The sequence below is a fragment of the Microcebus murinus genome, chromosome 12 (genome assembly GCF_040939455.1).
Source record: "Microcebus murinus isolate Inina chromosome 12, M.murinus_Inina_mat1.0, whole genome shotgun sequence".
Classification (NCBI taxonomy): domain Eukaryota; kingdom Metazoa; phylum Chordata; class Mammalia; order Primates; family Cheirogaleidae; genus Microcebus; species Microcebus murinus.
Window position 1 is genome coordinate 68,820,086 of NC_134115.1, and position 25,698 is coordinate 68,845,783.

Sequence of the window (25,698 nt, forward strand, 5' to 3'; positions counted from 1 at the left end):
TTAACAAAAGTGGTGAGCAAAGAGTGGCCAAAGTGACATGAGAGGTAGGTGTTTAGGTAGGAGGACCTGCTTGCTTTTTGCTGGATTCGGTCCCTGGCTGTTTATGCCCAGGAAAGGGTATGTTCCTGTCCTTGGGGCTCTTCTACTTTGCAGGCAGTTTTCAGAGTAGTCATCAAGTTCAACCCAAAGGAGGTGTTTGGCTCAGAATATAGGGCCCAGCTAAGGTTTCATGTAGCAGCACACTGCTCTTGGAGAAGTCATTCCAGGGCTAGGTTCCTCGGCTTCCTTGGGGACACAAAATATTCTTAGATGACTCGCACAAGTCACTCTCCTTATGTCATCTGTTATTTTGATGCTCTGTGAGTCCTCCACCAAAGCTGCAGTGATAGCTACATCGAGAGACACAGGACCTTCTAATCCCTTAATCTAGTTGTTGATTTTTAGCGTTGCTGGTTGTTTTTCCCCTTGGCCAGTTCGAAAGGCATCCATTCTGGTTTACATAAGGGTTCTTCTGCGTTTCTCCTTGTTTAATTCCCAAGTGATAAAACATAATCATTATTTTTATTTTCTTAATTCTGCTGATAGCCTTAAATCTGTTTTAATATGTTTAATGAATCAGAAGTATAAATGATTAGCCTCAGTTTATAGAGAAAGACGCTGTGACCATGAGGAGTCAAGTGGTGAGTCCAAAAGTCACAAAGCATGTATATGGTGGAGTTTCCTTCACAGGTTTGTCTGATTCCAAAGCCTGTGCCTCTAACCCCTGTGCCTCAGCAAAGTCTAGTAGCAAAAATATACACCCAAGAAATGATCTGGAGTGGCTAAGTCACAGCCTCTTACATGTTTGGTAGCTCTGGAATCTTCCAAAGGAAACTAAAGGCAAGTTTTTATTACTTATTGATATTTAGAGCTTAAGTTAATAGATACACAGATAGCAGTAAGTACAAAAACAAGAATATGATGAAGTGAGAAATTGTGCACCTGGATGTTCATGGATGTAGCTGTGGAGAGGAGAAGGAATTGATGATTCACGTAGGACTTCCTGGAAGAGGTGGACTCAAGGGGGGCCTTGAAGGGTGAGTAGATTTGTACATACAGAAGGAAGGCCATTCCGCAGGAGAGGGGTATCAGAAATGAGCAGACATACAGAAGAAAGGATACAAGGACAGCAAGGAAACCAATCTGGCTCAAGTCATGGGTGTGTGGTGAGGATAGAAGTGGGGTAATCAGAGAGGTGGAGCCAGACAGCAGGGGTACTTAACACCCAGAAGCAGAAGAGGGCTTTGGGTTTGTTAAGAAACAGACTGAACAGGGAAGACAGCAGCAAGGTGCCTCTCCCCTCCGGAAGTGTCAGTGTACATTTGACCTGTAGGTGCATTAAGCTATAGCATCTATATGTCTTCAAGAATGAATGTGCATTAAAATTAGTCATGGGTAGTAGTCATCCATTTCTAAGATGGCTACATAGGTGTTTTTTCTTCTGATTACAAAAGTAATACCTACTTATGACTAAAGAATAGCTTTATGGCAATACAGAACATAAAATATAAGAATTGCCCATAGTGCCAGCTTCTCTCCACCCAGAATAATCTCTGTTAACAGTTTGCTAAAGAGTCATCTAGATATTTGTTCTGTGAATATACAAATATAGGTTGTTGTCTTATTTTTTTTTTTTTTTCACAAAACTGGAACCATACTATTCAAACTTTTGTATATGTTTTTGTTCTCACTGGGTAGGTAGCATCACTACTTGACTCACTATAGTTTTGAAATATGAGGGTCTGTATCTCAAGACAAACTAAAATGATTCATCTTCAAATAATAAATATTGAGTAGTTAAAGCTTTCAAATATCTTTTTATATGTGTGATGCATATACTTAAGGTGGGATTCTCAGAGTCATATTAAGGCCTTTGAGATTTTGCCTATCAAAAATTCATTAATTTCACTTCAAGGCTCACTCATCTCCTCGGAAATTACTTGAGTAGAATCTTTTTCCCTACCACTTACTTGAGACTTAAAACACTTTAAATACTGGCAAATGGTGCATAGGTTAAATGACAAAATCAAGATTACAGATTGTCTTGACTGTTCAGAGTAATAGGCTAAAAATAAGGTTTTTGTTAGGGGATACATACAGAGTATGTTAGGTAGCCTCTGACCCACAAGGGTAGTCACTTCCATTCCTGGATTTGCCAAATGTTCTTCTAATCATCAGTTACCATACCTGTTTCCCCCCCTAAACTGTGTGCTCTCTGGATGGTTTCCTGGATGGTCAAGGATGGTTTCCTGTTTGTTCTAAGAGCCCTAGCACTTGGCAGGCCATCCAAAAAGCATTTCTTAAATTGACTTGAATGAGGACTGCAAAGGCAACCACACCCAAGGAAAGCCAACTGAACAGCCGAAAAAGGCCGGGAATCTAGAAAAAGCCAGTGGAATCTGGCTGTGTGGACACCAGGATGTGCTGTCCTGCACTGTTGCACTTCTCCTAGCTCACTCCTCCCTCTTCGAGTTAACTAATTTCTACCCCCACCTCCCCAGCCAGTGACAACACCATGTCCCTTTCACCTTTCCGCAACCAAAGTGACTAATTCCTTTCCTCCAAGCAGCCAAAAGGAGGAGTGGGTGCATTCCTTACCTTTTGCCACCTCTCAAGAGTATTTCTGCTTCCTTCATTTAATGGTCCCTTTTCCAGATGCCTGCTAGAATGCTTATTTTCTTCTCGTCTTCTGGAATGTTCTTTTGTCTGCCTCCATTAACTCAGTGCCAGGCTTCACAGCCTTCCTTTCTACTCCACATATAACCATCATGCCCTGGAATTTGGATATACCAGACCCAGTGGTAATAACTCAACAGATACTTTGGTCTGCTCAGCTACGGAGATTTACCTCCTCCTTGACTGTACTCCACCTGCCCATCTGTGTCTGACTCCCCCAGAACAGCGCCATCTCCAGCATCTCGAACCCTTAACTTTTTCTCTGCCCACTGCTTGCTGGCTGCACCCAGCCCAGACCCTAGCTTAGCCATTTCAGAGGGACATTCATTCTCTAGCATCCTGGTTCTCTAGCTCCCTTGTCCCTCTCTGGTTTCCAATTTGTCTTACTCTAACCCTGAATAACCCTCACTCTTGCACTTCCCCCTGGTGTTAGCCAGTCTTTCTGGTTCTAACCTCAATCTTTTCCAATCTGTTTTCCAGGTTACCTTTGTGAATCACAAATCCGATTTACTTTCAAAAATAAATTTGAGCCTATTCAGATTTAGCCCTGTATATCATCAGTTTACCCATAAGCATTCCAAGGTGTTTTCTTGAATGAAAGAGACAGGAATAGAGTCACGACTGAAGTGCTAGAAGTTGCAAATAGCTATAGTCTATCCTGCTTCTCCCCAAGGCCAACGCAGTGAGCAGCCGTATAGTTAATAGCTGTGGCAGTCAAAATTATTGTACTTGTGAGTTGTGATTTTATTGTTACTCTGACTTTACAGTATTTTAAAATTTTGCCCATGGGTAAGTTTTTAATTAGGAATACAGAGAAGGAAAAATGAAGAAATCTACATCCTGCCTTTCATGCAAGCAAGAATAATGCCACCAATCTGTCTGTTAGAAGAAACATAATAATTGATAGTGATAACTAATCCACAGGCAGACAGTGAAGTGTAAGTGGAATTCCCAATTAACACATTAACGTTGGTAAATTCTCTATATTGTTATGTTAACAGTAAGATAATATTTGCTAATACAGCTACAGTATACTTTTGCATCTTAGTTATGTTACCTCCGTGATGGAGGTCTGGGAAACGACAAACTCTTTAAAAATTTAAGTCTAATGTTTAAATAAAATATTAGAAAGATTTGCTTTTTCTTTTAAAAATAATAGCTTTTAAAAGTTACTTTTTGAATGGCATCATTATTGTGCACCTCTACCTCTTTAACTTAACAAAAAGGTTTAGAGTATTTGTCACTGTTTTTCTCACTCTTCTAAATGGGGGGGGGCATATTTTCTAAATCATGATATGCCTGGGGGAGAACATGAGTACATAGATGTCACCCGTTGTGTGTTGCCAGAGCAGAAAAAGAGTTTGAGGAACTACAGGACAGAGAAGTGGTGATTCTGTGCAAGTCGACCTGCAGGTTTAAGATTTTATTTATTTACTTATTTATTACCATTTTCTAAATTGAGAGAAAGCAAAAGCAATGTCAGCGGCTTCAATAAAATGCTGAAGGCGGAACACAGATTCTAGCAGTTTAAGAAAAGACAGTGAGTGGCAAGAAAGTAAAAGAAAGCAGCTTTGTAAACCATACTTAACTGCACACGTTGGCGGTTGTTTTTATATTAATCATTACATCTCCAGTAAAAGGAGGTGCCTCCACCGGGGCTAGCCATATAAAGCAACTGCTGAGGAAGTTCTGGGAGCAGCCCAGCCCTGTAGCCTCAGACCTGGTGGGGCAGCTCTCACTGTGCCCCTGGGTTTACCGTACCCAGAAGGGAAGGAGGGTGGTTGACAGCAGCAGAGCTGCAACATTTAATGACACCGCACGCAGGGCACGCAGCCCGTCCAAGTTCCTCCCCAGGCATTCTTGGTTGCTCGGCTCCAATCGGGCACTCTCACTGCGGTGAAGCATCCAAGTAAGTGTTCCATGGAACCTCTTCCCCAACTCGTAACAGTTTGTTGTTGTTTTTTCCCAGTGGAATTTTGGAGTCACGCTGCAGTATTGGCACCGAGCGTGACTCTTGCGGTGTATTACTGGGTTCATTTTGGTTGAGCAAATGCCAGGAGGGATCATTTTCACCCAACTGGAGCTAGTGAAAACTAGGGGTAAATGATCTTTTTGAAACTAGTTCTCCATGTAGATCATCTTTACTTAATAGTCTGCAGATCACTTGGCGATGTTGGACCCTGAGTTCAAAGTGCAGCTTAAAAGCTGCTGCATTAGAGAGAGAAAGGATAGGAAAAAAAAAAAAAAAAAGCTGCTGCAGGCTTACGTCCAGGAAGTACCTTTCACATTGCAGGTAATGAAATGTGCAGCCTTAGGCGGGGGACCCGTCTAGCTTCTTACCACACATGTGTGTCCTTAGATAAACCACTTGCCCTCTCTGAGCCTTGGAGTTCCCAGTGTGTAAAATAATGATGCCTACTTTATGGGGTTATTGCAAGGATTAAATAGGTAACACGATTGGAAGTGCTTTCATATTCTAAGTTACTGTAGAAATATTAGATATTATTAAAGTAGCATAATAAAAGCAAATTTGTTCTCAGTTTATGATAATTTGTTATCAACCACGGAATGGTATTTTTCTTAATGAAAAAGAGGGGAAAAAAATTACATCCAGCCTTGGAAGCTGAATGAAGTTCCTTTACGTCATGAGCGTTCTTGGGAGTCTAAAACAATTCAGTGTTTGGAAAGTGGTACTTAATCCGGAGCCCTGTTGATAAAAACTTATGTGAACTTCAGGGCTTAATTGAAACCACCCACATAAGAGACTCCTTAGTAGTTGATATCCTAATGGACTGTTGGAATTAATTGATACGTCCCAGTGTCAGACATCATTAGTAGTAAGTAGTATTATTGGCATTAATCAATATACATTTTAATTAATGATAACTATCATTTATTGCCTGTCTACTGACCGAGTAATTTACAAACATTGTTTCATTACATTTAATCCACATGGCAATGTCACGAGACAGGAACTTTCATCTCCAGCTGCCTCCTGTTTAGGAAGTAGGAAAATGGGTTTAAGATAGTTAAGTGGTTGCCCGGGTCGTAGTTACTGCCCAGCAGAGCTGGGGTTAGAGTGCTCATCAGCCCGGCTCCAGAGCTCTGCTGTGTCACACTGATTCCCTAAAGCTCAGTTGTTAGCTGTGCCATTTTTCCCCCTGGAAAGTCTAAAAAAGGTATCTGTATGAGCCCCAGGAAAAGTACTCTGTGTTTTAAATATTAAAACCCTTCTTGGATATGACCTCCTGCAATTTTGTTCCTGCAGTCATATCCTCCAGATCTCTTGAAAAAAGAACCGATATTTCCAACTTTTACTTTCTTGCCACTCACTCTGTCTTTTCTTAAACTGCTAAAATCTGTGTTCTGCCTTCAGCATTTTATTGAAGCTGCTGGCATGCAGTGATCTCCTGCTGGCTAACTCCAGGGACAGTTTCTCTGGGAAAGAGTCAGTCGGTCCTTCTTGCTGTTTACACCTGCTGCTTCCTCCTCGTCCTTTCTCTCCCTCTCTCTGGAATCCTCTGCGGTATGACTTTGATCCCTCCCGCTGTAATGAGATGGCTCTCACCGCGACCATCAGTGACTCCGGACAAACCAGTGCGTGGCTTCTGCTCTTGCCTCATCCTTCATTTTTTGTCCATGGCATTTAAAACTGCTGACCTTCCTTTCAGGGAAATTCTCCTGCCTTGGTTTTTGTTCTGTTGTATGTTTCAGGCTCTCTGCTCCAGCCTCTCCAATCATGCCTTTTTACTCGACCTTGTTTTCACCACTTCCCACTTTCGCTGCTTCCCTCACACGTAGCTGGGTCTGGGCCTCAGTCCTCTCCTATGCGCTCGCCTCCTTCGCAGACACATGGAGCCAACTCGTTCTCTTCTAATGCCACCAAGACATCCAGCACTAACCTCTCAGGTTGAGCCCCCACCCCTCTGTTCTGTCTGCTCCTCCCTTTTTCCCACCTGCAGGTCTCACTCACTCTTTCCTTCAAAGGTCCCAAAGTGGAACTCATTAACTTCTCCCAAACTTGTCTCTTTGCCAGGACTCTTGGGACCAGCTAGCATCCTTTGCATCTTCAGGTCATCTTGGACCCACATGTCGTCAGCCAGTCAGTTGCCTACTCAGTCCTGTCGTTTATATCGCTTTAATTCTTCACCCTTCCCATCCCATCTCCTACCTAAGTCATTATCCTTTCCACCTGCAAAATTCTCCATTCAGTCTATTCTAAGCAAGGTTAAGAGTTCATGTCATTGTCTTATTCAGAAATCTTTAACAGCTCTCTGTGGTGTATTAAAGACAAAAAACAACCCATTTTCTCCATGCTCACCCCAGGCCTCCTCCTTCCATTGGCTGCCTTGTTTTCCCTACATGCCGGCCAGACTGGAGTGAGCGGCTCTCCCCGTCTATTTACCTTTGTTCACACTGTATCTTCTTTCTTTCATCTCCACAGGTCCAGACCCTGCCTGTCTTGCAAAGCCATGTGCAAATTCCTTCACTACTGTGATATTTCCGTGATGTCCACAGATGTGATCAACTCTCCTTCCTCTGAAACCCCACAGTGCTGAGCCCTACCTCTCTTGGGGACATGTGGTCCATTCTGCTAATTCTATGATACTACCATAAGGGAGCTCCTTTGGGCAAGGTTTCTGTCATCTTTGTATTCTAAACACTCGGCATAGGACTGCTTCCTTCCTAGGGTAGATGTCTGATAAGCATAAAATGAAAGTTAGTTGTATCCTATAAATAGTCATGATGATAGTTTAAAGCAATAAGTTAAGATTGGAATTTGTTTCTGACTCCATAGCCCTACTGTCTCCTGCCCACTCTGCTAACAACAGATAATAGATTCCCGTGGGCGATTGTTCAACTCTTTGAGCACACACTCATTTTAGTGTGTGTTGTAGTAATCTCCCCTAACAACCTGAGAGCTCTTGAAATATGAGATCTGATTATCTTTGTACGTATCAGATATCTAATATACCTCAGAGATACCGTGAGTTTGATTCCAGACCATTGCAATAAGGCAGATATTGCAATACAGCAAGTCACTCAGATCTTTTGGTTTCCCAGTGCATATAAAAGTTATATTCACACTATATTGTAGTCTATTAAAGGTACAAACTGTTATGTCTAAAAAATGTATATATCTTAATTTAAAAATATTTTCTTGCTAAAAAATGCTAATGATCATCTGAGCTTTCAGAGAGTCATCATCGTTTTGCTGGTAGAAGGTCATGATTGGTGTTGGTGGCTGCTGGAGTGATCAGGGTGGTGGTTGCGGAAGGTTGGAGTAGCTGTGGCAATTTCTTAAAATAAGACAACAATGAAGTTTGCTTCATTGATTGACTCTGCCTTTCATGAAGGATTTCTGTTTAGCATATGATAATTGTTTGATAGCATTTTACCCACAGTAGAACTTCTTTAAAATTGGAGTATCTCAAACCAGGCTGCTGCTTTAGCAACTGAGTTTATGTAATATTCTAAATCTTTTATTGTCATTTCAACAATATTCACAGCATCTTTACCAGGAATAGATTCCAACTCAAGAAGACACTGCTTTCTTTGCTCATTCATAAGAAGCAATTCTTCATCCATTAAAGTTTGTCATGAGATTGCAGGAATTCAGTCACATCTTCAAGCTCTACTTGTAATTCTAGTTCTCTTGCTGTTTCCACCACATCTGCAATTTCCTTCTCCACTGAAGTCTTGAATCCCTTGAAGTCATCCATGAGGGTTGGAATCAACTTCTTCCGAGCTCCTGCTAAGGTTGATGATTTTTCCTCCTCCCATGAATCCACAGATGTTCTTAATGGCATCCTTAATGGTGAATCCTTTCCAGAAGGTTTTCAGTTTGCTTTGCCCAGATCCATCAAAGGAATCACTATCTGTGGCAGCTATAGCCTTATGAAATATATTTCTTTACTAGTAAGACTTGAAAGTAAGAATTACTCCTTGACCCATTGGCTGCAGAATGGATATTGTGTTTGCAGGCATGAAAACAACATTAATCTCCTTGCATATTTCTATCAGAGCTCTTGGGTGACCAGGTGCATTGTCAGTGAGCAGTAATATTTTGAAAGGAACCATTTTTTTCTGAGCAGTAGGTCTCAACAGTGGGTTTAAAATATTCAGTAAACTGTGCTGTAAACAGATGTGTTGTCATCTAGGCTTTGTTGTTCCGTTTATAGAGTACAGGCAACGTAGATTTAACATAATTTTTAAAGACCCTATGATTTTTGGAATGGGAAATGAGCATTTGGCTTCACCTTAAAGTCACCACCTGCATTACCCCATAACAAGAGAATCAGCCTGTCCTTTGAAGCTTTGAAGCCAGGCATTAACTTCTCTCCAGCTATGAACATCCTAGATGTCATCTTCTTCCAATAGAAGGCTGTTTTGTCTACATTGAAAATTGTTTAGTGTGGCCACCTTCATCAGCTTATCTTAGCTAGATCTTCTGGAAGGGCCTTGCTCTGGATTAGGTTTTGGCTTCAGAGAATTTTGTGGCTGGTTTGATCTTCTATCCAGTTGGGTAAAACTTTCTCCATATCAACAACAAGGCTGTTTTGCTTTCTTATCCTTCATGTGTTCACTAAAGTAGCACTTTTAATTTCCTTGAAAAACTTTTCCTTTGCATTCACAATTTGCCTAAGTGGCATAAGAGGCCTAGCTTTCTTCCTGTCTTGGCTTTTGACATGCCTCCCTCATCAAGTTTAATCATTTCTGGCTTTTGATTTAAAGTGAGATACATGACACTGTTCCTTTCACTTGATCACTTAGAGGCCATTATAGAGTTATTAATTGGCCTAATTTCAATATTTGTTATATCTCTCAGGGAATAGGGAAGCCTAAGGAGAGGAGAGAGCTGGGGGGAATGGCTGCTTGGTGGGGCAGGCAGAACACACACAGCATTTATTTTATCAGTTAAACTATCTTACACAAGTGCGGTTCATGGTGCCCCAAAACAATTACAGTAGTGACATTAAAGATCATTGATCATAGATCACTATAATAGATACAATCATAATGAAAACAAATTCAAAAATATTGTGAGAATTACCAAAACATGACACAGAGACATGAAGTGAGCACATGCCGTTGGGAAAATGCTGCCGATAGACTTGCTTGAGGCAGAGTTGCTACAAACCTCAGCTTGTAAAAAATGTAGTATCTGGGAAGCACAGTAAAACAAAGTACAGTAGAACAAGGTAAGTCTGTATAGTACACATAATATTTCTTATAACCAACAAACCATTTATAAGAAAATCTAATAACTCAGAAGAATATTACATCACTTTATAAAACAATATTAATATTTTGACCATTGAGTTGAGTCTCAATGAGTCTAGAAAATATGTATTAAACACCCTTGGGTTGATACATGGATGTTAAAACTAAGGAGCAAAATACAAGCATTTTGCATGTTGCTGAGACTGTGTTTGGCCAGTAGACCAAAGGGTCTCGGCTGCGGATAACTGAACTGCACATTATGGTTACAGCATGTGGATATACCACTTGGTCTCCTGTTCACCATTAGATTTTTGCACATGAAGGATTGGCAGGTAGCAGAAAGGTAGCCTTCTGAGTTTCTTTCCTTCCCATAGGTAGGAACCTAATGTATTCCAGATGTGAGTTCACTGGGTTCAATTGAAACAGTAGGAACTGAATGAGCAATTCTAACCTGCTAGTAAAATCCAGAGAAGAAAAGATGGTGTTTTCTACTTACCCAAACAAAGCATGGAATCATGGGCTGTCAAAGATATTCCATCATCAATAAGGAATGTGCTACCAGTTGGTTTTTCTCTCGGTGGGAATGCATTTCTACCAAGCTGCCTTCCCCGTCTGAGAAATATTGTAATATTTGGTCAGGGCTGTGAGTGCAATTTGTAGATATAGAAAAGATAAAAATGTGGGGCCTCTATCTCACCTTTCCCCTGTTTAAAATGCTTCAGTGGCCATCTATTTTGCCTTCAGAATAAATCCCAAGCTCAGCCTGGAAAGTTATTATTTGGGCTCCACATTTCTCCCCGGGATCCTTCCCCTCCACTTCTTCCCTCCTGCATACCGTGCCGTACCCACACGAGAGCCCTGTCTTTAAAAGGATCCAGGCCTTGCTGCTCCTTCTTCCCGGAATGCCCTTTTCCACTTATTCTGTAGATCTACAGTGGAAAGAAGGCAGGGCCACCTTTCAGCGCAGATGCTTAGGTTTCTCAAAGTGAGTAGTAGGCAAACACCCCCAAGGGTCAGCTGATCCAGAAGTTCCCAAGGAAGCTGAGATGCCCTCAGGAGTCCTGAAATAAAACCCCCAAATTCATGCAAGCTGGGAAGTTTGCAGCAACATACCTCATAGACAGCAGGGAGAACCAGATGATCAACCAATACATGTCCATGGAGATGGAGTGGCAAGAAGTGTAATCAAGAGAAAGAAAACCGGGGAGAAAGGTAGAAAACCTGGGGGTTGAAGTATCAGGTAGGGTGGTTGTGGGGGGGCATCATTGATGATGGGAATGATTGGGGCCATGCCTACAAATTGCACACCAAAAACCCTTGCTCAACCCTGCAGGTGACCTTGAAAAAAAATTGAAAAGAAAACAGACCCCAGAATAGTTGCCAGGAAAGCCTCTACAGCTTGGGAACTAAATTTGCTCTGACAGGCCTTTTTGAAACAAGTTGATTTGTGCCCATGTGTGTTTTGTTAACTAACAAAATGGGGGCGAATTATCAAGTCTGTGGTATTATTAGGGTCCAGGCCTGCCTTTGAGCTGAATCCAAGCCCCACCATCAGCCCCCCCAACTCAGATGTCTCCACCTACAATATCAGCTGGTGGGTTGCCACCAGAAGTAGATCCCAAGCATCTACCATGTGCCCAGAGCTGGGGTGAGTATTACATATGTTTATAGCAGTTTGAGAGATCCCTGTTCTACTTGACAAATCCCCCACCTGCTGTCTAGTTAAGGAGACCAAATTCTTTCATCTGTAGAAAAGACCCTGTCAACCCTAATGCAGCACAAGATGTACACATTGTAGACTTTAATTGCTGTGGGACTGAGGCCCCGCCAAGCAGTCCCAACGTGCCAGGCCCTGGACTTCACTCACCGGTCTCTGTGTCTCCAGAGCACCCCGTGAAGCTGCCAGTCTTACCTTCTCCATTTGACTAATGAAGAACCAGAGATCTGTTAGGCTGAGAGTTGCCGTGGGGCTACGAGGAGCTCATCAACGTGCTCTGGGGAGCTGGAGAGTTGTCTGATTTCCAGTTTTCCCCTTGGTTTTCCCATCTGTGTAATGAGACGTAGTAGTTCTCATTTCATGAGATCATGGTGAAGATCAACAAGAGACTTTGTGAAAAGCACCTGGCACGGTTGCTAGACGTAGAGCTGGCTAGGACTGCAAATGGTGAACCTGGACCACACGACCCCTCCAGCTTCTTGGAGGCTTCCACCTTGCACCTGAGCCCAGCATCACTGAGCAACGTTCCCGGGGGTGGGTTTGGAGTGGGTGGAGGAGCTACCCTAAGGGAAAAACCTACTGCTTTAATGGTGTTTAAAAATACAGCTTAACCCAGAGCCAGGATTTTCTTACACTGCATGGGAATAGGTGAAAATAAAAGAAAAAAGGGTAAGAAACCCACTGGGTTTGTCGGCTCAGAGACTCCCGCTCTGGGACAATTTTAGAAGAGCTCTGTGCTTTGAAGTGTGGCTGCTCATTCCTGTTCTTGATCAGCCATCACCTTTCTCACCTGATTTTCGTATCATCACTTAGAGCCCTACGTGTATCTAAATATATATATATGCTTATACCCAGATGTGTTCTTTCCTCTTGATTATCTCATCTTTTAAGAAATCTCCACAATTGTTCCCTCTCCGGGCTTGCACAGCGCGGTTCCTAGCGAGCTGCCCATTGTGGCTGACTCCTTGAAGTCTGTAGGCATCTTCCCTCCAGTCGGGTCTTGAGGAGGACGCACGGTGGCCTCGCCCGGGGCCTGCGAGCTCTAAATACCGTCCGAGGTTGTTCGCAAAGCTTTCTACGGTTGAGGCCAAGTCATTTATATAAAGAGGCTTTTGTACTCAGAGTTTTTCGTTGGATTTTTTCAGTGTGGTAAAGACATCTATACGATCTAAACGAACAGCAGGAAACATTACTTCCTCATCACGCAATTCAAAAGAGTCACAGGTGAATTATGCTTTCGGTATTGTAAGAGCTTCTCAATTAACAATGGCAGATGCCACCCAGAGTTTCCTCCGAAAACATTTCTAGAAAAAGGCTCCTTCGCCACACATTCGTTTGTTTCCCTACACGATTTCCTGCCTGTTTCAAAGAGGGTTTTTAAGAATACAGGCTCTGAGTTACACATACTTAGTGCAGAAGGAATATCTGCAATGTTTGCTAATCACTGTGGCAGAAAAAGAACACGTCGTTGAAACGGGGCACTGAGGAGCCCCAAGTTGTGTTCTTGTTTGTCCCTTGACTGTCTGGGTAACGTGAAGCCATCTCTACTTTTGGAACCACTTCAAGTCCTTATGCAAAATGGGTAGCCTGTACGCTACATTATCTGGGATGAGAGTGCATTCCTGGTGGAGGAAAATTGGTAAAGCATTTTGTACAGCGAAATCTGTTGCCAAATACCTGAAGGTAATCCATGAATACCATCTCACGGATTACAAAGGGCTTCATTTGCATGGTCTTGGCCGGTAACTGCTGGGAAGCCATGGTGCATTTAGACACCTGGGCATCTCACAAACATCTGTGCCTGCTGATGGGTGCACAAAAGGGGGGTGAGAGAACGCCAAGTAGAGTCATTTAACGTGGCTTCCAGATGTCCCGATATCATCTGTTTCATAGTTTTGACTTCTAGCTGATTTAAGGTCAAAATGAGAAATTGATGATTTTGGCTTCTTGAGGTGACCATGGATTCTGAATTCCATTTCATTCAAATTCTCAGATGTTCAGAAGTCATTGTCTGGGTAATTCAAAAACACCCAGGCCTGTTTCAGCAAAACTGGTTCAGAGTTTTCATGAGAAGGCTCTGTGGACGGCATTGTCCAAAGAGAGAGTGGCATTTGTCAATTGGATTTTCCTTTTAAATTCTGGATTTTCCAGATCCAGTATCTTCAGTTTGCATACTTGTTGGATGTTTGCAACACATTTATTGAGCACTTATTTTAGATCAGGCCCTGAACTAAGTTCTGGGAGACATCAACTTAAACAAATTATAGGTAGATGGATGGATGCATAGATGGATAAATGGATGGTTAGCCTAATTTCAGAGGCTGCTGGGGGTAAAATAAATTGATCTCAATACAGCATAACTACTAGTAGCAGTAGTCCAGGGGGAAATTGAGTAAGTGTATCTAGAAGGATCAAGGAAAATCTTCATAGTGATGGCAAATTTGAGCTGAGTTCAATTTTAAAAAATGAATGAGAGTTTGTCAAGGTAAAATATATAAGAAGGACATTGCAAGAATGTACAAAGATGCAGTGAAATTGGTGATATTAGAAGCCATCTGTGTGGCTGGCATTACACAGCGTGGGAACAATGTGGGTGTGGGGGTGAGGGTAGGTCTGGAAAGGTGAAGGAGGGTCTGAGCACCATGGTTCAGAGTTTGGACTTCGTTCTGTAAGAAGGAGTGAGTATCATGATCACATCTGCATTGTAGAAAAGAAAGGAATCTTAGGGGGAGACAAAACTGGAAATTAGAAGGCCAGTTAGGAACATTTTGCAGAAATTCACACAGGCCACCACGAGAGCCTGAACAAAAGCCGTGGCAGTGGGTATGTGGAGGGGAGCACAGAGAATCAGCTTCTTAACAGGTTGAGCCAGCAGAGCTTTTGGGGCTCACTGAATGTGCAGAATGAAAGAGAGAAATGAATCGATGATTTATTCTGCTTGCATTGGCTGGGTGAATGGCGATGCCATTGGAAGGAAAACACAGAAAGACAAATGGACTTGTTCCCAAATAAAAGACTGGTGAACCCAAAGTCCAGGAATCGTCTTTGTCTCAGGTCAGACCTGCCAAGATTCCCCCAAAATACAGAGAAGCTTCATGCAAAATAAGGCCTTTGAGTGACCCTTTCAATGATCACAAGTACAATGGGAAACTAAATCTCAAAAAGAGAAAGATTGCCCATTTTTTGCTGTGTTTTTGTCGGTTTTGAAGACTAATTTCTTGTTTTGATTTTTTTCTGGTCTATTCCTTGATCATATTTCAAGGTTTTGTTTTTACTCATCAGAATGACAGGAAGTTTTCAGTGTGTGTTTCCTTCAAGTTTGGCCTCAACCTTATTTTCAGGATTAGGCGTTTGTTTCTCCGTTTGCCTCCATGACAACCGAGCCCAGAATTCCTATATATAGTCACCCAGCACCCATTGTCCCTCTGGCCATTGTATCATAATCTTGTGCATCTAGGCCAGAGAGCTCCACTGATGATAGAAGACAAGGAGGTGCCAGAGTCCTTGGCCTGGAGATTTTCAAGGCATAATCAAAAGAAGGAAATAAAATAATGTGGCCGCCTCTAGAGATTTATGTTACCCCTTAGACACTATCCAGAAGGAACTGAAATGGTTTGCGTTCTAAAGCTTGGTCTCTAATACAGTTTTCTTTAGGAATGGCCCATAGATAAAGAACATTTTTGAGGGTCTTCAGAGGAAATACTTAGGAAGTTGCATTGGTGATTTGCAGTTTTTGTTGTTAATCTGGATGCCAAATTCCACTCAGTATTAATAGCACAAAATCAACAACAGGTACCTTAAGACAGAAAGCAAGCTAAATAGAGGTACAAAGGAATACAGGATAGAACCTAAAAACACTTTTTAAATCAGCAGACATGTTGATTCTGTGAATCATCTTGACAGTTCTATGCTACACATTGTTTTAGTAACTTAAAAAAAAAATATATATATATATATACACACACACACACACACACACACACACACACACACACACATGGAGTTAAGAAAGTTGTCCACAAATTCAATCCAGCAAACATTTTGTTAAGTACCTTTTGTAGGCACTTCTAAGCACTTGGGATACATCAGTGAAAGAACAGCAAGAATCCTTGCTCCTGTGGAGCTCACATCACTTGCTCATTTGTCATTTTAGATCGGCAGGAATAATACCTTACAGCCACAGTTGTCCATAAATTCAATTCAGCAAACATTTTCTTAAGTACCATAATTAAGTAATTATGATGGTAATTAAAGTTTATTAAGTTGGTAAAGAACCTAACAGATTATCTTGTCTAGAGGTACTTAAAAAAATTATTGTGGTAAAAAAACACATAAGATGAAATTTACCCTCAACAAATGCTTACGTTTACAATATTGCAAACTATATGCACACTGTTGCACAGCAGATCTCTGGAACTTTTTCATCTTAATGATGGAAACACTATACCCATTGAACACTGACTCCCTGCTTCCCTCTACCCACCACCCCAGGCAGCCACCATCCTACTTTCTGTTTCTATGAGTTTGATTGCTCTAGAAGGAGCATCATGCAGTATTTGCCCTTCTGCGACTTAGCATAATTTCTTCAGATTTCAACCATGTTAATAGCATATGATTCTCTTATTTTTCTATACACATGAGGGAATATTATTCAGCCTTAAATATATATATATATTCATACCATACTCAGCCTTACAAAACATATATATATCATATTCACACCATATTTTCTTTTTCCATTCATCTGTCGTTAGTCATTTAGGTTGTTTCCGCCTACTGTCTATTATTGTCAATAATGCTGCAGTGAACATGGGCATACAAATATCTTTTTGAGATCCCAATTTCAATTCTTAGGAATAAATACCCAGAAGTGGGATTGCTGAATCATATGATAGTCTGTTTTTAATATTTTGAGGAAATTCCATGTTATTTTCCATAGCTGCTGTACCATTTTAATATTCCCAACAACAGCACACAAGGGTTCCAGTTTCTCCACGTCCTTGCGAGCACTTACTTTTTTTTTCAAATTGCCATCCTAACCAAATAATCTTTTTAAAAATGCCTTAAGTATATTATTTTCATTTAAAATATAAAGGTGTTTATTCACCAGTATTGTGATGTAGAGTTAGGCCTAGGTATTTGAATCTGGGTTCTTTGATTGGAGTTCCCTGCTTTCTGTCTTGCATAAATCATGCACACCTATGTTGTATTGTGTGCTGCACTCAGTTTTAATTTAAGTAGAATGAGAACTTAAGACATTTGCAAAACAGTCTTACAGCAGAGTCCTTCTAGATTCCTATGTTCTCAATCTTTTATAGTTGGTCTTGCCAAAACATAACTTGACAGTAATGTTTTTTTTTTTTTTTAGCAACTTGACTTTATCAAGTCTTTTCAAAGCACTGAACATAGCATTCTTAGAAATAACACTTTTTACATCATATTTCATCATTTTATAGAATATTAATTAAATAAGCTCAGTAACAAATAGAACAAACAGTATGAAGAAGTTTGGGAGCAAATAAAACTGATTCTTGTTAGCATTAACTCAAATAAGAGATGGATGGACCTGCTAGTGAATGGTGCATAACACCAGCCCAGACACCACTGTGGCCAGGGGTCTTCTTTGGTCAGGATGCTTAAGGGCACAGACATTGATCTGGTCAGGTTTGCTAGTGGGGTTGCTAAGAGGACTTGTAAGTGTAATATGAGGAATAACGGGATCAGGATGAGAATCACTATGTGTATATGTTGGCAAAACATTATGGAGAGCAAAGAGTTCTGTTTGTATTATTGGGAAAAATCTTCACAGAGGAGGTGAACTTTCACCTGAGTTTTGAAGGATGGGTAGGACTTCGCCAGGGGAAAAAGAAGAGAAAGAACATAAGGTAGCCCTGATCAAGGACTCCCAGTGATGCCATATGTAGAATGGGCGAGGAATTGGAAACGAGCTCCGTGTGGCTGGAGACTTGGGCTGGGGACCAGACTGAGTGCTGACTTTATTCTTGAGCTCTCGAGCGTAATTATATCATAATTCTGTGACTGATATGTGTTCTTTGTCTATGATATGTATACCGGCTGAACTAGAATAGATCTTAGAGGAAAAAGGACCAGGGAGGAGGCTTTAATTAATGGTTGACCATCTGTGGTATGAGGACCTGGCTGAATAAGGGGTGAGGAAGGCAGGGGACTGGAGAGGAAATGAGCAGAGGTGGGTCATGAGTCGTGTCTCTGGGACGTGGCACCTGGTTAAATGTGCTGCCACAGGAAAGGGAGAAGTCTGACACTTTGACGGAAGAATCTGACAGTTTGGGCTCATAGGAAGTGAAGGGCGATTCACTAACATTCAGAACGTTTGGAGAAAGATGGCGTCAGATGTCAGTGTTTTGGGTTTGAGGAGTCTCAGACATAAAGCTCAACGCTGTTTTTCAGCTTTCGATGAAAACTCAGATGATCTCAAAGCTCAGTGGTTTCCCATTGCCCTAGAATTCTCTCCTGGGTGACTACAGATTCCTGGGTCACTATCACATACACAGAAAATACTTGACTATTTTTGTCCTTTGCCTAAGTTTATCAGCTAGTTGTATAATAGAAGTTGCATGCCATTCCAAAAGCTTCCTGGCTATTAACTAAAGTATGTCTTTAGCTGCTCTTTTACCTTTGCTGGTGTGCCTTTCTCAAATTTTCTATCATTTTTGATTAGAAACAGTGAACTATGTGTCCAGCTTATCTGAGTCCTAATCTTGCGCTCCTTACTTTGGACATTTGCTATATTTGTGGTCACCTTTATTCACAGGTAATGTTTTTATTTCTGCTTGCTTATGCTACCAGCCTTAGTTGCCAAATAGTCTTTCTGAAGAAAATTGCAATCCATGTATTATTTTGAACTTTCTGTGCTATTTCAGAACTTGGGAGATTTTAAATCATCCCTTACACAACCTACCCCACCCTCTGATGTACGTGTTTTTCTGTTCGGATTCATCATTTCTTTGCCCTGGGGAACTTAAATCACTTTTTTCATTGTGGTAAGAATGTAGTTGTTTAATTTCTGTTTAGGTTCCCCAAAATATACAACTTAGGTGGAGGTGTGGCAGCTGGACATTTAGATGTCTGTTGTCGATGTCATTAATAAATGTAACTAATGAATACTAGTCACATTTATTAATGGACACTGGTAGTTCTTCTGACATTCCCTCTTCATCTCCCTCACTCCCACATTTTATCAGTCACAAAGTGCCACTCATTTCCCTTCCTTCCTCCCTACCTTTTTGTAGATGCCTCTATTAAAACATTTATTTTTGCATTGTATCACAATTAATTATTTACGTGTGTGTCTGAGACAGTGAGTTGCCTGGGGTCAGGGCTCAAGGCTCACACTGTCCCAGAGCAGGGCTTCCTATTTACTTAGATGCTCAATAAATATTTGCTGAATGAATGGGTGTAATTTAATCATTTGTCCCCAGCCACCTCTAAAATTTGCTTACCTAAAATTCTTTGTCTTTTTTTTTTTTTCTGGTACTTAATTCTCACTGACCAAAAAGCCTCAAATCTGCATGAAAATCTAACTCGAGTGTAATCAAATGTGGATGCTGGCACCAAGGTACTGCTACTCCTTTCACCTTCACTCGCCCCCTCTATTCAGAAATGTAGAAAATTGAGAATTGATCCTCTGTACGGCTTCCTTTTTGTGTCACTCAGCGTAAGGGGACTGTCCTCTGCAGCTCCCACCATTTGCTACCCAATTGGTTCTTACTCTTCCCTGTGTCTTCTGTAATCTTACAATAAACTCTCCTGTTACTGTTCATTTGTCCTCTTTGCCCCTTTTATCCCTGCAGTCAGCGGAGTGAGTTTGCTAGACATGGAGAAGACCTCTATTTTCATAAGTCAACTGCTCAGCTCCTATCTAATGGATAGGAGTTTCTAGAAGGCACCCCTCATGTCTTCTGTGGCTTTGAGTCCCCAAAGCCTGCATATGGCCTGGCACTAAGACAGTGTTAACTAAATGTTGTGGAATCAGAACTGGCCATACCCAGGAAGGTCTCACTCTGTCAGGCTTATTGTTCACTTTTTTGTCATTTGCCTTTATAAAGTCCAATTTCTTGTTATTGTTTTTGAACTGGTGAATTTCTGGGGGAAAAAGCCAAAAAAAAAAAAAAACCCAAAACCCTCTAACTGATGCTCACCTGGGTTTGGCTGGTATTTTGAGGAGCCGGAATTAGCAAAAAATTTACCATTTCTCCAGGAACATGAAGAGGTGAGAGGGCTAGCAGGTCTCATCCGGAATTAAGTCCTTGCCTGAAATCCTGAGCTATTCCAGAGCCGTGGAAAAGCACCCATCTCCCATTTGCATTTGTGCACCTTTCTTTTCTCAGCCAAATCCCACTTGAGGAATTTTAGAGTGTTATTATTTGAGGACGATTTATCAAGCATCTAACTAAAGCATGACATTTAAACAGAGAGCTTTTCAATTCTGGGTATTTGCAGTGCTTACCTGTACAGCGTGCTTCTAGAAATGTCTCCTATGTGGTTCTATTTTTTTGCCTTTATGAAGCATTCTGAAATTTCAGATATTCTTTTTCTTTCCCATGAATCTTGCTTTCTTTGTTTTTTTTCACATGCTCTAAAATGCTTATTTTAGTGTTTTCTTTCATATTTACTTTCATGTTATTTTTCTCTCTCTTCTATCTGTTATCATTTGTATCTATTCTGTTATTTTCTTATCTGTTTCAACCTTCCTACCACTTTCTCTCTCTCTCTGTACTGTGTGTTTATTACTGAGAAAACTGTTAACTGTTCATGGTCTTTTTCACACCTTTGCTTAGTATCACGGGACGCTAGAGGTCACGGTTGGGTATGGGTGCCTGATAGGCAAGACTCAGACTTTACAGTCAGGCAGATCTTTGTTCAAATCCTGCCTCTGCATCTTAGTAGCTGTGTGACCAACCATCCTCAGCTTCAGTTCCCTGGTTGTCAAAATTGAGATGAGAACCCAATTACACTGTACACCACAGTTGTGAGAATTAATGTCTGGCTGCCCCATAAATTCCAGACCATGTAGGCACTTTGACCATCCATGCTAAAATTTTAGTTTGGTCCTGATTTTACAAAACATAACTCTTTTCTTATGATAGACAATTAAAAAAAATGGATAGCTACGTATAACTCAATTAAATTTGTTTTATAACTACAATTACAAAGTATAATTTAATTTCTAAAGCTTTGCATCTACATAAAGTCACAAGTCAGGGAATTAAAACTCTTTTGTCAGACAGCAAGTCTTAGGGTTGATTGGTTAGGAATGAGTGGTAATGCTAAGCCGTGGTCTATTTTTGAAGGTGGTCCACCTTCCTCTTTGCTGTCGGTTCCATTGTAGATGCCACTGTCCACGCAGGTGATAAAAACGTACCTTGTGTGACCCGCAGTTGGGTGCAGAGTTTCCCACTGAATTCACTTGCATGTGCTTCAGCTGCTGTGTTTCACCATGACCAGAAGTCTGACTCTCCAAACACAGGGGTATTTTTAACTTTTCTTTCCTTATGCTTAGATTGAAAGAAAAGAGTCTTAATGATGATTTTTAACTTATGTGACATGCCCTTCGCTGCTAACAGTCTGTTTGCCTTTCTAACCTGGGCACAAAACGACCCTCTTCCTGCTCTTCAGGCTGTGCTCCATGCACAAAACTGGAATTTCACATAGCCGAGCAAGTGGGCTTTTTAAAGAGCAGTGGAATGGTACCCACTCACGTCTTTGTCACTTTAGTGCCCAAAGTGCGAAAATCCTACATTATTCACAAATTCCAAGTGAGAGAGAGAGAGAGAGAGATGGAGAATGTTGGCACCAGAGAGGAAAGTACAGCTTTAAGAAGACCCAGAAAATTATAACCTGGGCATTATTACAAATACATCATGACTGGTGGGATTTGCTTATTTTTGACAATAAGCCTGTCCCTCTGATTTTAACCAGGAGGAAAAAAGGAATTTATGGCATACAGCTGCTGTTCCTTTTGCACTGCCATTTAAGAAGGGTGATGAGTCTCCATGTCTTAGAATGTTTTCCCTGTGACTTCTTGCATTTTTATTTCTCTGGGTTTTCTGTAATACATAAATACCAGAGTTAAAATGTGGAATGTGTCAACGAAAAGGAGATTCCCTTCTCTCGGAGGGAGTCTGCCTAAGAGATTGGTGATTGTGTTGAGTTGGGGGTGGGTAGAAGGGAGGGGAGATGCATTCGCATGGCTTGTTGTCTGACCAGGAGCCGTGGATTTCTTTGTAGCTCTGCTGTGAAGGATGGAAGCTGTCAGGTGCCTGCTATCTGAGACAGCTGCCAGCACCCATACTAACCTGTGGGACTCAGGGGTATGCCAGGCCATGCAGGGAACTGTGGCTGGTTATTGAGAAACGAACCATTCCTTGGGATGTTGGTTTTGGTCTCTGGGTGGGTTTGCATCAGGACCTGGCTCTAGCCTTGTTAGTTGCAGAGTTTCTATTCTACAGAGCTAAGATGCAAACGAGAACCAACACTACCAAGAGGACAGAGGTTTTCCCAGGGTACTGGCTGGCAGTTCAACTTGCAGCTCAAGACTGTGCTAACAAGAGAGGCGGAGTGTGTGTGTGTTTTAAGCAGGAACTAGTCTTAAGGGCTTCCATAGAAAACATCTCGAACAATCCATGAAATGGTAAACAAACCTGCTATTGAAAGAAAGAATGAGAAGTTGACAATTGTATTATTGTGATCCTGAGTGGGTTCATCAGCTAGGGTAGAGGAATAAAGAACAAGAAGATAAAAGAACCCGGTAAAATGAATTCAGTTGTCATTCCTTTCTTCCTTTGTCTTCGGTTTACACCTGGTAATGAACCTATGGAGGCTTGGAGAGATTATTCAAGTTTCCCTTTGTTTTATTTTTTTGTGTGGCAGGTTTGTTTACAATTTCCAAAGGGGTTTTTCTCAATCTTGAGGAATATGAATTGGGAGAGGGGGGTGGACAGGAGAACAAGAGGGGGAGACATTTTCATATTTTGAAGACAGGAGGGGGCCCCACAATCAGGGAGGCTCCTCTGCTTTTGTTTTTCTTCTCGAAGAGGCAGACGGGATGGATGGTGCTGGTCTCATCAAATATGGGTTTTACAGAATTCCTCCATGTCCTGCCTCAGGGAATTATGCTTCGGAAAATTAAGTGTCCATCAAATCAGGAGGAGGCTTGTACAGTTTCTATCCCCTGCTTTTTGAAAGGCTTAAGAAAAGAGCCCTTTGTTTTCTTTTCAAGGAAAGTTACACTGAAATTCATCTGTGTGGTATTCGTGGACTTCATTTGTGTCATTCACAGGCAGCTGTAGGTTATACAGGACAATGTTGTTGAATTCCTAACCTCGACATTCAAAGCAGCATGTTGGGAAAAGGTTCAAGACCTTTCTTTTACTTTCCCTATTTCTCACTCTCTCTCTCTTTTTTTTTCTGTTTGCTTTTTTCTCTTTCTTAATTTAAAGAAGAAACTCAGTTTTCACCTCCTCCCACCTAGATCAAATTTCTCCACCACATGCCCCTGAAGCTCCTCAGGTTTAAGATTTGTGCCTGTCATTTCCGACATTTTCCTCGGAATCGAAAACTTTAAAAAAATACCTTTCAGGGAAACTTGTTTGGAATTTCATTTTAATGGGATTTATGAATAAATCTCCATCTTAATGCTGACTAAGCTTTAAACATCCATTCCAGGAGAACACTATCGGATTTTTATATTTTAAAATTTAAATCACTTGACTGTGAAGGCATAAAACATTTTTATATTTGTGTGAGTGCCTGGTGCTTGAGCATTTCTGTTAAAGACTGATTTTTTTTCTTTTTTAATTTGGTTGGCTTGAATAAATCTGGGCTGCAAAGGAAAAGATGTTGCATCATCTACTTTCCTTTCTCGTGTAGACTCCTGTGTACATTATGTGGGTTTATTTATCTCACCTACAAGGACGGGTATTCTGTGGCGACCTGTTGCCACACTGCAGTTTCCTTTAACAAACAGTTTACTTTCTTCCTTCACTTTGAAACTTTTAACCTCAGAATCTTATTTTTAAATGCCATAAGCCCTCAAAGTCAGATTAAAGGAGGTGACATTTCCTCTCTACATGTGTTTCCCAGATCTGTGTTGTAGAAAGTACATGAAGATAAAAGATGGGATCATATTCATCTGCCAAAAAAAAAAAAAAAAAAAGAAGGCAAACCTCAGAACCAATGGGGAGAGGATGGTCAAAAATGAAGGGGTGCAAACTTGCAAGTTATAAAATGAAAATGAATTCTGGGGATCTGATGTCCAGCATGGTGACTGTAGTTAGTAATGCTGTGCTGTCTACCTGAAATTTGCTAAGGTAGGAGATCTCTGGTGTGCTCACTGCATATAAAACATGGTAACTATGTGAGATGATGCATGTGTTAATGAACTTGACTACAGTAATCATTTCCTGGTATACGCATCTATCAAATCACCATGTTGTACACCTTAAACATATATAATTTTTATTTGTCAGTTATCCCTCAATAAAGCAAGGTGGGGAGAAGCCTGATGTGTTGGGTTTTCAAGCAAAAAACCCCAACGGTGTCCTGAGTGCCCTGTGTCATTTTCGCCATCTTTTCACAGACTCGTCATACTCAGAGCCCCCAGATGTTCAGCAGCAGCTGAACCACTATCAGTCGGCCGCCCTGGCGAGAAACAACAGCCGTGTCAGCCCCGTGCCTCTTTCTGGGGCCACTGCTGGCCCTGAGCAGAAAACCGAAGCCGTTCTTCACTGCGAATTCTGTGAATTCTCCTCCGGCTACATCCAGAGCATCCGGCGCCACTACCGGGACAAGCATGGCGGGAAGAAGCTTTTCAAGTGCAAAGACTGCTCCTTCTACACGGGCTTTAAGTAAGTGGCGTGATGAGTAGTTGGGAAGAGCAGGTTGGATGCCCCTGCTCGCCCCTCGCCACCTACTTCCCTTTACGCTTTGCTACCTGGAGCTGGGGGGACGCCCTGCCCACAGGTGATGGGAAGATGATGGAGGGTTGAGTTCAGCCTTCGAGAAAGGAGGCTAGTTTCAGAGACTGCTTTGGGGTTTGTGGAAGGGAGGAAGAGCTGTATCCGAACAAATGGGTTTAAAAATCAGAGCAAACAGGCTCCCGAGCAGTGTGAGATCTCAGCAAAGGATTTCTCTGGACCAATGCATGGAGCAGTGTTTTTCTATCAGAGAACTATCCCCCACCCCACTTTGTTTTCTCATTGAAAAAAAAAAAAAATACGTTCCTGGAAGCAAAGTCAAAATCAAGAGAAAACATCCCGCAGTAGTGATTTCTCTGCTGCCCCTATAGAAACTTCTTATTTCTCAAGGTTGTAGTATTGAAAGAAACACAGGGAATCAAGATGCCAGCACTGTGAACGCTAGGCTTGAGCAATCGTAGAGAGGTTGTTCCAATCTAGAAAAAGATAATCAAAAGTCACTCTCGCTCCTCTGCATGACAGAACTGGTGAGCTCAATTAAAGAATGAAATGCTTCCTATGATGTAATCTAGACTTCTCCTGCGATTTAATCTCATCCTGTGAGATAACATTTAGGTTAGTGGTTACAGGTGTAGAGTGTGGAGCCTGACTGCCTGGGTTTGAATCCCAGCTTTGTCATTTATTGGCTGTGTGACCTTGGACAAGTCACTAAGCCTCTCTGTGTCTCCATTTCCTTATCTGTACAATAAAGATAATAATAGTACCTCCTTCATAGGGCTCTTGTGAGCAGTGAATGAACTGGTGTATCTGAAGTGTTTAGAATAGTGCTTGGCACAAAGCAAACATTAATAAGTATTACAATAGCATAGATAGAAGGCTATTATAATAATATAACATTAGCTATTGTAGTATAGATACAAAGCTATTTCTGCTAAAATTGCAATCAGGATCTGACTTAAGCTACTTTAATACAGACATCACAAAGAGATGCTATAGAAATTAGGCTTCATGTCCAAAGAAAAAGATGAATTGGTAAAAGAACAAATCTTTCCCTAGCACTCTGGGAGGCCAAGGCGGGTGGATTGC

General features: G+C 41.4%; 1 protein-coding gene across 5 annotated transcripts in view; it reads left to right on the forward strand.

Moving 5' to 3' along the window:
- Window positions 1-25,698, forward strand: part of ZNF462 (zinc finger protein 462) — a 138,829-nt gene that overhangs the window by 77,521 nt on the left and 35,610 nt on the right. For all 5 annotated transcript variants that reach the window (XM_012736784.3, XM_076008899.1, XM_012736786.3 and 2 more), the window contains exon 8: window positions 24,276-24,543. In XM_012736784.3, the coding sequence (XP_012592238.1) occupies window positions 24,276-24,543 (268 nt within the window). The remainder of the gene's footprint in view (window positions 1-24,275; window positions 24,544-25,698) is intronic.